At 33.6% G+C, this 13,484-nt stretch overlaps 1 protein-coding gene across 1 annotated transcript in view; it reads right to left on the bottom strand.

Annotated features, from left to right (window-relative positions):
• LOC144844421 (laminin subunit alpha-1-like) overlaps positions 1–13,484 on the bottom strand; it is a 40,961-nt gene that overhangs the window by 11,857 nt on the left and 15,620 nt on the right. The window contains exons 18-34 of the mRNA XM_078701321.1: positions 13,011–13,152; positions 12,331–12,511; positions 11,410–11,603; positions 10,726–11,013; positions 10,295–10,447; positions 9,198–9,454; positions 8,286–8,606; positions 7,799–7,948; positions 7,160–7,352; positions 6,322–6,466; positions 5,387–5,631; positions 4,660–4,785; positions 3,325–3,513; positions 1,779–2,211; positions 1,316–1,466; positions 563–592; positions 158–181 (exon numbers count right to left, since the gene is read on the bottom strand). Of these exons, the coding sequence (XP_078557447.1) occupies positions 158–181; positions 563–592; positions 1,316–1,466; positions 1,779–2,211; positions 3,325–3,513; positions 4,660–4,785; positions 5,387–5,631; positions 6,322–6,466; positions 7,160–7,352; positions 7,799–7,948; positions 8,286–8,606; positions 9,198–9,454; positions 10,295–10,447; positions 10,726–11,013; positions 11,410–11,603; positions 12,331–12,511; positions 13,011–13,152 (3,222 nt within the window). The remainder of the gene's footprint in view (positions 1–157; positions 182–562; positions 593–1,315; positions 1,467–1,778; positions 2,212–3,324; positions 3,514–4,659; positions 4,786–5,386; positions 5,632–6,321; positions 6,467–7,159; positions 7,353–7,798; positions 7,949–8,285; positions 8,607–9,197; positions 9,455–10,294; positions 10,448–10,725; positions 11,014–11,409; positions 11,604–12,330; positions 12,512–13,010; positions 13,153–13,484) is intronic.

Genomic DNA, 13,484 nt, shown 5'->3' with positions numbered 1-13,484 from the left:
TTTGTCAATAAGTTTGTTTATAGAGCTTGAATTAAAGAATTACATATGTAAGAGTAAATGTTCGATAATTAAAACAGTTTAAATGTAAGGATTGTCAGAAAGTAAGAAAAAAAAAAGAAAACATAAGAAAAATAAAATATTATATTAAAAAAACTACCTCATTTGCCATGATATCTTGAATCTGAATTTTGGATTAAACAACAAAAAAACTTATGAATAATGAGAAAGGTTTTTTCCATATAGTTTTAAAACATGTATTTGATATCATGTTTGCATAACCATGCCACATATGAAATTCTATGTACACACGTACTGTATTTAATATACAAATAATGAATGTTTATGAGTGTGATGTTATAAATACATTAATCCGGTAAATAAAAAATCGGAATTCACCACGCTATGCGGAGCTAGTGACCCACAATTATCCAATCAAATGACAGGAATCTATTTATGTAACAGAAAAACTGTAATAGTGTTGTGATAGACCCTCTTTATTTATCGATCGATCGATATGCGGAAAACTAATAATCAAAAACTAAACATTAAAAAATGTATTTACCGTTCCAGTAAAAGTCAGAGTTTGTGTTAACTGTTAGTGTTTGAAAACAAAAACAAAAAAACAAATTAATATATGGTACACTATATTAAATTAATGTATAGAAGATAAACTATTTAATAAAAAAGGAAGGAAATAGGAAAAATAATAAAAAGTAACAAATAAGTCAGTGTGACCATAGCTTAAACTAGGTATATATCACATGGTATAAAAAATAAAAAGAAATCAAATCTAAAAAAAAATTTAGGATGTAAAGGTGCCCTTATGTCGACATGGAACTCAACTTCACTCAACTGTGTCGACATAAGCAACTGACAGGCACAAAAAATGTTGACGTAAGCTTAGTTGCTTTCACTTTTCTATTTTTTTCCGGAACTGATAACTTCAAATAGAGTCACGTGTATGGTATGGGTAACCGCGACTAGTAGGGATCAGTTCGATGTTACCGTAAAAGCGCTCGTGCATACTGGTTCCTATACTACTACAATTCAGTTGTTCAAATTGTTAACATAAGCGCTATCGCGCAACTAGTTCCTTTCAGTTGAGGAGTTCTGTGTTGACATAATGACCTTTTGAGTAAATTCGATTTGGGAAATTCTTATATATTTATTGAAGGGAAATACTTAAAATTAAAGGGGAATATCTCACTTAAGAAGAGGATTTGTACCCAGGACTCAGAGAATAGTAAGGAAGCATGTCAATACCAAGCCCCAGTGCCATTACATATTGTGAATTTCCAATGATAACGCTCCTTACCTGATATTCAGCTGGTATTCCACCAACGTAATACAGCGGAGTCGTGTGGAAGTTGATGTATTTATCGTAGGTAATGACGCTGGCACGGACATCTGTAGATGCTCCTCCTGTTGACAATCTCTCTACAGTAAGCACTCCCTCATTTCCATATCTGAAAGAAGTAAAAATAAATATTTATTTTTAAACACATTCTGTTTTGCTTACAGTATTTTATTTGGCTATATAACTTTAATTATTATAAAAATATTATGCTTCATTATGCAAAACATTTTTTTTTCTTTTAGTGAACAATATATTTTGGTACAATAAGTACATAAACTTTGTTTTATATGTTGGCCAAACAAAATCATAGAATTAGAGCATGCCATTTGGTTGGGAAAATTCTCAGAAAGTATAGGTTTTTGGCAATAAAGAAAAATAAGAAACACCAGTCTATTCTTAAATGTAAAACAAATTAGGATACCTTGTTGCAATTATATGATACCACTCGCCACAGCAGACATCGATTGGACTTTCTATTGTTACCATATCCTGATTTACATTAAATTTGAATAGTACATGACTCGTGACAACCTCAATGGCAAAAAGAGCACCTGTCTCCCTGTTCTCAAGAAAAAATGCCAGACTATCTCTCAAATCTGTCTTCAGATCCATCCTGAGTTCATTAAAAAGCATTTGCGCTGTTGGAACTCGCGCAATACTAAGAGAGCTGTCTGGTGCAAAACGCACAGGTTGTTTTGAATCTGCCACCGCCTCTTGAGCCAACAGAAGTTTCTGTTGTAAAAGTGCAAGTCTGTCTGTAACTACGACACGTTGATCAGCAGTTTCGTTTCTTAACAATTCAAGCTGATTCACCGTGAAATACAAGTCATCAATGTCGGTCTCAATCTGCCCAACTAATTTCATCAAAAGAAATAGAATTGAATAAATTAACAATATTAAAAATCATTTTATTTTGAGGTGTAAGGCATGAACACTCAGGACTACAAATAACTATGACTAAACTAAAATAATCACAATATAATTGAAATAATTTGTTATTAAAAATCGACATTTTTAAATTAAATCGTTTACAATTAAGAACAACAGTTTAGATAAACAAATATTTTACTTCACAAAACAGTTAAATTACTAGCAAAACAAACAATAATCACATAACAAATTATATTTACCATCAGCTGAGCAACCATAGAAACAGACAACAACATAGATAAGCAACACCAAATGAAATATAGAAGAAAAAAATATTTATTAAGAGCTGTGGTACCAGTATATAAAAGAAAAAGAACAGTAAATAAAATACTGCAAACAAAATTCTTTATCAATCCCAAAGACATGTCTTGGAAGGCAGGGTGTCAGTGTCAAACAGGCTTAGTTTTTTACCTGGGTATGTTGGTGACCTACCCTACCCACCAAATTTGTCTCTGAAGCCAACTTACCAGGTAAATATCTAAGTCTAAACAGAAGGTAGGGTTAAGTTGGGAATTGAGGCTGGGATGTCGAAAGGCCAGGGAAAAACTTAGCTACACCAAGCTAACAAACAAAACATCGTACAGTATGATCTGAGAGAATGAGCAGGTCTCATAAACAGACAAAATTTAAGCAGGGTTTATCAAGAAACACCACTTTAAATAAAATAAAAAGCACAAAATGATAAACATATCTAGATATTTTAAATAATTGCAAATGTTAAATTGACTTGAGTTAGAGACATAACTCTACTATAATTATGCTTACTACCCATGTCAAAATGAAAACTAAAGTTTTGCTAAATTAGAATTTATAATGTTGGCAAGGTGTATCAAATTACTGACAAAAATGACAATGCTGTGGGTATTAGTGGCTGGATCTCAATGGAGATACAAATAAAAAAAAGAAAATAGCCAGAAAAATTAGCAGAGCTTTCGGCAACACTAGCCCTTCACAAGCCCTTCATCAGAGAATTTTATAATCAATAATAGCAATACAAATTTGGAGTCAACATTTCAATGAAAACATGATTCACTCACCAACAATTGGAATTTCATTCAGCAGCATGGTAGAATTTGCAATGGATTCTTGTACAACGGCTATTTCTTGCTCGTTTGCCAGAACAGCTTGATCAAGCACAGCAGAGTTGTCCATTACTGTGTTTGAGGTCGTACTTGCTTCTACTGCATCTGTGATCCCAGCGTTTATTGCAGGCTGTATCATAGGATCTTAGGAAATGAATCAAAAAAACAATATCAGAGGCAGCCTATTCTCAATGTATCAAAATTCGTCCAGTAGGCAAATTTTGTGATACAGCATCTCATGTGTTTCATATATGATTGTATTATATAGACATAACCTAACCTTCCATGATACAGGCTACACATGATATGCTGCATTATGGAATTTACCTATTACCTAGACCAGGGAAGAGTGAAATTATTTCACTCTTTTCTGCCTAGACAAATCAGGGGCGGTCGCAGGACGATTTTAAGGGGGGTTGCCCAAGATTCCTCAGAGAGCCGTAGCTACTGAGTATTTGCGCCACAGGAATTTTTGTTAAATGACACCCCTAGATGGCCGGAAATGGTACTCTCGCGCGTAAAATTCACGATAAATAGAAATGACACTCTATATCGGGCTACATAGTAGCAAACAGATCGTATCAGGCCTGTTTTTTCCGAAGGTAAAACACAAGCGAAAAACAATAGGATAACATTTTAAGGCAGAGGAGGTCCCCGACGAAGGTACTTCCGGTAATGTATTAAATTCTAGCAATTAATACAAATTAATTATTATCAATTAATAATTAAAACAATTTAGAAAAAAAATGTAAAGCTGCAGCTGCTATAAATATATTGAGCAAAACATTAAATTGTATTATTTTGAAATAAATGCTAAATAAGTCAGTAAAACCACAATTTCCAAAATTCATTTTCATTTATCCACTATAAACTGTACAACCACCATCGAAATTTGCAGAAAGAAGCAATTAAACACTGTTTTTTCAAAGTTCGGAGCATCCGTAATTATTACGGAAATTCGCCCAAATATTACGGATGTAGTGAAATGAAGATAAATATAGTCTTTTCCAACCCTGGACTTCTATAACATTAATAGTTAATATATAATATGATGAAATGGGATCTAAATTTTAATTTAGTGGCAGAAAAAAACATTTAGTATGAAATTAAGGGTGCTTAATTTCAAATATTGTCATACAGAGAGATACAGCATTGAGAATGGAGTGTGTCAGGGACCTTGGTCAATAGCCACATTTCCATTCATTCTCTTTTGAAATAAAAGTATAACAGAACAGAATAAAACCTAAATAATATTTAGTTGTTATGCGACTATGAATCTGTAACCTTTACCTGCTGCAAGGAGAGCCAAAGAAGTTGCAGATGTTTGAAGAGTGGCAGTGTCAGCTTCTATAATTGCCCACAGAGCTTCTGAATCTTCGACAGCATTTTCTGCCTGAGTTAATGAATTATTCAAAGCTAAGAGAATAAAAATGAAAACATCATATTATTATCTCTTGTGTGTACCAAATGCTTTGTGTGATTATACTGATACTATACACTAATACATAATGAAAGTATATAAAGGTGATATTCTGTTTTATGACCAGCAACCAATTATGTTTTTATACCTGTTTCTGAAAACACAATAAAGAAAACTTGAACTTGATAGGAATGGTAAGTGAAGAATATTATCATGAGTTGACATTAGAAATTAGTGAATAGGATAGTCAGGCTTTCAATGAATGAACATATTCTCTTCATTCAACAAATACAATACATTCATTTGTTTTATAACACACCTACTGTATATTGTTCTAAAGTAAACCTGTAGTCAGTTAACTGCCTGTTTCCATCTTTAATAAATGACTATGGCTGAGGGAGGCCAGATAATTAAAAGTCATTACTATGATTTTGGATTTGGGCCAGCCTAAATTTTGACATTATTTATACTTGTAAAAATGGTTGTTAGGTAACAATACCGCCAGGTATGTACATATATATAACGAAATAACGACACCAGATCCTGGGATTAGAAGATAAACTTGTTAACCACAACATCGTTACTATTTAAACTCACCTTCTACATCTGTCTCTCTCAATTCAACAACATCCAGAGTTGATCTACTCAGAAACTTAGACGAATTTGCTTGTGCTGCCAGAGACTCAATGGACACCTCAGCAAGGAATGCGTTGGTAGCATCAATTGTATCATTAGCGTTCTGAATAACCACTTGAGCTTGGTCAATGGTTACCACAACTGCCTCATAATAATCAATAACATCAACTGCCTCCTGGCCAGTAGCTTGTGCAGCTGAAAAAACCCTACAGAAAACATCAATTTAGTGTAAACATTCAATGGTATATAGTAAATCTGAGAAAAATACTCTTTAAGTAAGTAAGTAATATTTATTGCTTTCCAAATACAGTACAAATAAATAAAACAGTATAATGTAAATGAAATAAAAAGAGAAACATTAAATATAAAAATACAAGACTAGACAAGAAAATAAGCATGGAAAGCAGGGGATGGCCCTTTAAGCCCAGAGGCTTGTTTCCAAAGGGGTCCCTTTGTTCATTTAAGTAACGAACTTATAGCATACGAATCTCCTGTCTGCCATTTTTTTAACTACTCTATCAGAAGTACAGAGTTATAAGGTCACACTGGCTGACGTCAATTGACAGCACCCTCACCAGACTAGAAAGCTAAACTATTATTATTAATTCATAATTAGTTCATATGAGAATACAAAATGTGTGCATGAGCCCTGGGTGAAAATATTCCAAATTCCAAAAATCATCTTATCTCCTCTCATAGTATATATAGGGCCTTAAGTTTCTAAAATATTGAGAGTGCGCTACTTCATTGGCATAAAATGATGGCTCTCATTGGCTCATATTCCATACCCCACACTGCCTTTCGAAATGCTACACGTTTTAGATTAACAGGAGATCAATTGTGTTATGGGCTCTTTGCGGTTCAGCCTAATGAGTATTAAAAAATTCATAACATACGTGACCGTATCTTGTGCCGTGTTTGCTAACGTAAATGCAGTGTTTTCAGCCAAAAGGACAAACTGTTCAGTTGTTGTTTGCCGATCTTGAAGGTCACCGAGTGCAAATTCGGTTGCAACCATTGCAGATGTCCATCCATTAATTGCTAGAGACGAAAGTTTTAATAATGACTTTTAAGTATAGAACACAGAAGGAATATCAAAACACGGGCTACAAAATGAAAGACACCCCTAAAGAAACTATAGCACTTTAAAGAACTCAGTTCATAATTCGAGACAAGTAGGGGGTTACCAAAATAGCCCCTGTATCAGAGGGATTACCACCTATCTGATAGTACAGTGATTAATTTACTTTTAGTAATCCTTGGCCACATGTGCCTAAAGACATAAAATAAAAATAAATTAATAAAAATAAAACTAATTGAGGGCCAAATAAAATGGAAAAAATATTTATAGTACTAAAATTGTTTTTCAGTGGAACACGTACATCTGAACTTTAACATTATTTCACAAAATACAATGCCTAAGCTCTGTCCACTTTATGAACAAACTCATGTAAATGAGATTTAAAGTTGTATTTCTATAGAAATCAAACAATAATCATTGTTCATTCATTCTAATTATTTAATATTACTAAAAAGTACAATGAATAAAAAAATATATACGAAGCACATAAATTGCTGGTCTCTCCCACTCAAAGGCAATGCATATGTCAACTGAAACTAGTCAAGGATGGCTTAAAATGAGTATGGCTAACAAACAATAATATTGGCCAATACAAGATCTAGGCTATTGTAGGTGTGCTTTCAAAAATTGCGAAAATGATTGATATTGCTTACAATATTGATTTATACTTTGATCAATAGGGATTCCTGTAAATCCAGTTGGTGCGCCATCCCTTATCAAAGAGATTGCCACCAAGTCAGAATCACCAGCACTCAATGATGTAACTGCGCTGTTTAATGATCCGTCTACAAGTGATAACGTCATTATAATGCTTTCTACAATGCTATCTGAATATCTTATTTGGTACTGAAACAAAATCATTTTAATTCAATTTAAATGAAAATGGAATGCATCAACAGTTTATAATCAGGTATAAAAATAAATAAAGATTTAAAAGTGTGTCCACTATTTAGTGCGGAAACATGAAATAAATGATTTGTGAGAGGAATGAAAATCATGAGATTGAACATATCGAGGGTACAATTTGGATTATATAAGATTCAGGGAAAAAAATAAAGGTAAACAACATTTTTCAATTTGGTAAGCACATCTCAATATTTCATTCTATTTGTGTGTGATAAGTGCTCTTTCTTAATCTATGCATACACTTAAACTTCTTCCTAAAACTACACTATCAATCTAGTTTGACAAAAAAAGTGTGATGTACCCAAATATGGTAGGGATATGCCCAAATAAAGTTTGATAGTGTAGACAGAGCTTTATGCTTGTATGTTGAATGTTTGCATTCATACCTCAGTTGAGTTTAATATATTATCAACTTGTCCGAGAGTGACATCAACACCATCCAAAATACCATGAGTCTCATCCACAGTTGCCTGTATTCCCCTTAGAGTTGCATCTGTACTACGAATAGATGATTGCAATGTATTCACACGTTGTCCCTAAAGAAAAAAAACACAAATTATTAAATAATAATCTTTAAATATAAGCTTTAATGTAAGTATAAATACAAACATTTGTTCAATACTGTATGAAAACTAAATTACTTAATGTCACATAACTGTAGTATATTATTCCATAAAAAACAGACTAGACTAGATATCTTTTGGAAGGAAATTGTGCAAATTAGTTTGACAAACAATGTTTGAAGAATAGAGGATACTTCTTGCATTTTTCTTTTAGGGTAGTCAATTCTTAAATAATTATCAATTTTATATGGGAACTCTATACGACTTTTTAAACTTATGAAATGCGCGATTAAGTAAATTTGTTTCTTACTTGTGCAGTTGAGCGACCAAAAAAGTTGGCCGCTAAAACTGATGTATTCTGACTGAGTTCTAGTTCCATGGCAACTAATACTTGATCTTCTATGAATGACACACTGCTAATGACATCAGCCTGCAGCAGTGCATCGGCATAGTATTCATAACTTGTGTCATTCCACAATTCCATCATTGCTATATAGTTATCAAGAAGCTGATCTGTCGACAGGGAATCTTTGTAAAGCTGTTCAGATTCTTCCTTAAGTAGTTGAACTTCTTCCAATTTTACTGTAAGAATTCCTTCAAGTGCTAAAGCTGCTGCTAAATTATTTTCAGCCTAGAAAAAAAAACATTACATCCAAAAAAAAAAATGATTAAATGTATGTGCATAAAATGCTAAAATTAAGTTTGTGGCCTGATTAACATGTTTGTTATTAGGTTTCTGAAACTGCCTTCAAAAAACAAAATTAATTCTGTATGTTGCATTTCAGACCATACTTATCAGTGTTCTCCTAATATAGAAATCAGTTCTGGCAAATTAAGCAAAGTACCAAAGTATTGATATACTGTACTAAAGATGTAACAAATCTACAAATTACAAAAAAAGTATTGTATTTTGACAACATATAGCCTTTGATTGCTCTTGGTCTATGTTTTTTATGTAGGCCTAATTTACACTACTAGTTAAGTATAATTTTCTTAGACCATTTTTAATACCGGTTAGAGCCTTAGTCTGGCAAATCTTGCTGGCAAACCTGCTCTGGGAGAACTGTTTAGAATAAATGTAATTGTTTACAATCAATGAACTACATCAATATATTAATCAAAACCAGAGGAAAATGTTTTCACTGTTTAGAATAAAATTTGGAAAATATCAAAACAAGATACATTAATCTAAATTTCAGTATTATATTCTGTTCATACATACCTCTAAATTAAGTTGATTAACCTCTGCTCTGTAAGCATCCTCATCTATACTCTCAATATCCAGTTTTAACTGATCATAAGCCTGGATTGTTTGTGATAGCATGTATGCTGTGTCGTTAACCACTACAGACAATGGCTGTAGCTCTCTGTCCAGATCTTGTAACTCTCCTAGAAGTATGGCAACTGACCATAGCTCTAACCAGACTTCATCCAGGTTAAGAAGTGATGCATATAGAGTATCAACACATTGATCACATTCTGTTGGAAAAAGGTAAAAACAGTGATAGCTAAGAAAACTTGAAAACAATTACTACAACCAAGGATAAATTCCACCACCTGTACAACTAGACCCAGGGCAACTACACCACCTGTACAACTACACTCAGGGCAACTACACCACCTGTACAACTAGACCCAGGGCAACTACACCACCTGTACAACTAGACCCAGGGCAACTAGACCACCTGTACAACTAGACCCAGGGCAACTACACCACCTGTTCAACTACACCACATGTACAACTACACCCAGGGAAACTACACCATCTGTACAACCACACCCAGGGCAATTACACCACCTGAACAACTACACCCAGGGCAACTACACCATCTGAACAACTACACCCAGGGCAATTACACCACCTGAACAACTACACCCAGGGCAACTACACCATCTGTACAACTACACCCAGGGCAATTACAACACATGGACAACTACACTCAGGGCAACTACACCACCTGGACAACTATACCCAGGGCAATTACACCACCTGGACAACTACACCCAGGGAAACTACACCATCTGTACAACTACACCCAGGGCAACTAACCCAGGAATTGTTGAAAAAAGGTTGTAAATGAATTCAGGATCCTATTAATGCTTCCTTATGATTGTTTTTAGATGATTCAATTTTGAACAGTCAAATGATGGCAAAGTTTTACAATCTAAAATGCTTCATATCATCATTCATATGACTATATAAAGCTGAATTGCTAAACCACAGAAGCTGATAAGAAATATAAAAATAAGTTTTAGTAAATTCTCCAATTGAATCAATGAAAATTATAAGGAAAGAAAAAAGCAAACAAAGGTTCTTACTATCACATCCTGTAGGTCCAAAATTGATCCAGGTTGGAAGACAACGATCACAGACACGATTTCCAACACCTGGTTGGCAAGGACATTGTCCATCGATGATGTCACAGATAGCAGCAGATCCTCCAACTGTGCCAACAGAGTCACAAACACAAGCTGCAAAAATTGTATAATTTCAGTATGATGAATATACTTTAAAAAAATTGTTTTTTTTAAATTAAATATAATACTACATTTGAATACACTTTACTGTTTTAATGAAATCAATGTTTATCTATACATTCAATACATTCTACTTTATTCACATATACATACAGTACATTATGTGAAAAGGAGCCAACAAATAACTTTCGCTAATCGAAAAATTGGTCAAGAATGACCACTGGTATTTTGGAAGCCGAGTGAAATGAATTAACTGAAATTAATTTACTCACATTCACATGATTGTTCCGGAAGGCCAAAATATCCCATAGAACATACATCACATTTGTCCCCAACAGCTCCACCAAAGCAAGTGCACAGCCCTTGTTCGTTACATTGCAACGAGGTCGAACCAAGTTCATGGCAATCGCAATCAATGCATCCATCAATCAAACCAAAACCGTAAAAGTTTTCTAGGCATTGAGAACAAGTGAGAGTTCCAACACCATACTTGCAAGGACACTGGCCAGAGCGATGATTGCAGATAGGGTTTAACGAGCCGAGAACATGACAGTTACAATCTAAAAAAATTACAGTTGTATATTTATACTAAAAGATGTCTAATATACATTTTCTAATAAGAATTGAATTTAACCCAGTTTAACTTGAAAATGCAAATTAAGGCTCTCTATGTACCCTAAGCAGCCCCTACTGTATGACGAGCACACCAGGAGACGATAATATTATCTTTTTGACTAGTTCTTTATTGCGCGCATCTGCATATTATGTACGCATGACCAACAGCTTTAGGTTCCATCTAAATGGAGTATAGCTTCTTGTCTAAGGATACAAGCAATGTATGGCACAGACCGGTCTCGAACCTATGCCTCTGACATACTAGTCCAAGTCCTTACCATTAAACCATTACTGTCTCCATAAATAATACAGATTATCAACATTCATAATTATCTACCTACCATCACAATTCTGCATGCTTGAATCTCCATAGGTTGTGTTCTCACAACGTTCGCAGTTAAATCCAGTGCTTCGAAATTGGCATTCTATACACTGACCTGACCTTATGTCACACTCCAATGCATTTCCACTACAATTGCATTCTTCGCAAAATCCTTCTTCTAGTTCTGGCTCTCCAAAATAGAAGAGGTCACAACTAGATAAGAAAGAAAAGAAAATGGTGTAATTATTTTTATAACATCAATAACCTATTTTTAATCTGAATCCAATGATAAATTTATTTGTTTGGGATATTACTAAATTTCCAATTCATTGCCTGTATATGTATAGACCTTTACTAACTTTATTATCTGCTTATACTAAATTCATTGAGCTTTCCCTACTTTGTAAAAGGACATGTTGTACTGTATAAAAACCAATAGATGCACTGATTACACTGTTTAAATATGGTGGTGATATACCCAAATATGGTAGTGATATGACATCATCATGTCCATATATGGGCACATTATTATCTGCTTATAGCAAATTCATTGAGCTTTCCCTACTTTATGAAAGGACATGTTGTACTGTATAAAACCAATAGATGCACAGATTGTTTAAATTTGGTAGTGATATATCTAAATATGGTAGTGATATGACATCATCATGTCCATATATGGGCACATCAAAATGTTTGTCAATCTAGTTTGATAGTGTAGACAGAGCTTAACAGAAAGGAAAAGAAACATAAAACATCAGTAACAATGTTACCAGCTTTGAATACAGTGTATATAGGAACTGTTCTCAAAGACTACTAAAAATTAAGAAAGAAATAAATTAAAATGTTATTTCTTGTTTCACCACTTCAGATGGAATTCATACAGTTGTGAGAAAGAGGTTTGAGTTTATGTAACTTTTATTGCAGGTCTTGAATAACTTACGAATCACACAGTGGTCCCACATGCCCTGGCAGACAACTCAAACATGTGACAACGCCCTCTATTTCTTCGCAGCGTGAATCAAACGCTTTTGGTTCCCCGCAAGGGCAATCCATGCAGTCATCTGCAGTTCCAGCCAATGCATTACCATAAGTACCGTTTGCACATATTTCACAGTTAATACCTAAAAGAAATATGTCACAAATGAAGTGTTTACCACATTTTAAATTTACAAATTTTTATAAGAAACGGAACTGAGCAGTTTAACGGTTCTTTTTTAGAAATTTATTTATAATCTCAATGTGACAAATAATTTTTTTGTTGAATACGCCATTTTAATGTCACCTAATTGTTATCCACTTTGACCAAAAATTGGATCGAAAAAACAAATGTATTTACCTAAAAAACTGTAATTTAAAGCAAAAAAATAGTCAAATTGGCTGCCAGCCAATGGGTTTTTGGTTGAATTTAACCATTTATTTTGTAATTTTTTTGATTGAAAAGTGAGTTTTCTTTTCAACAGAAGTGATTAACTCTATTAAAACTACAAAACAATCTATTCAAAGTCTGATTTTTTTTAAAATCTTTATTTTTCATGTTTTTGGGGGAACAATCATCTTTTAAACAAAATATTTGTATGCGATACTGTATTTTTAATGAATGAAATATTTATTTTTACATACCTGTAGTATTATGTTGACAATCCATACATTGTCCAGTGTTAGGATCACAAGAATCACTATGTCCATAACATGTACATGGAATACACTCTCCAAAGTATGGATGATCTGTTACATTTGTACGGTAATATTCTGGTGCACATTCCTATAATTAAAATATAAATATACTATAAATAAAATAACTCCGAGAGTGCATACCTATTCCTACTGTACAATTTTCTTACATAAAATACGGGTGATCCCGGAATTGGGACCGTGGTCCGGATTGCCTCCAAAATTTAATGGAGTGATCCTTGATCACATATCTATCTCTATTTTCATTTTGGTAAAGATCTTGCAATAACTTTTCAAGTAATCCTGCTAACAAACAAACAGACACATGCGATCGATTACATATACTGTACCTCATTGGTGGAGGTAAATAACAAATTTGAGGAAAATATGCAGCGCAAGAATAAGTTTATGCGATTTATTACT

This window comes from Antedon bifida, chromosome 6 (genome assembly GCF_963402885.1).
Source record: "Antedon bifida chromosome 6, ecAntBifi1.1, whole genome shotgun sequence".
Taxonomy (NCBI): Eukaryota; Metazoa; Echinodermata; class Crinoidea; order Comatulida; family Antedonidae; genus Antedon; species Antedon bifida.
This window is presented reverse-complemented; position numbering and strand designations above follow the sequence as displayed.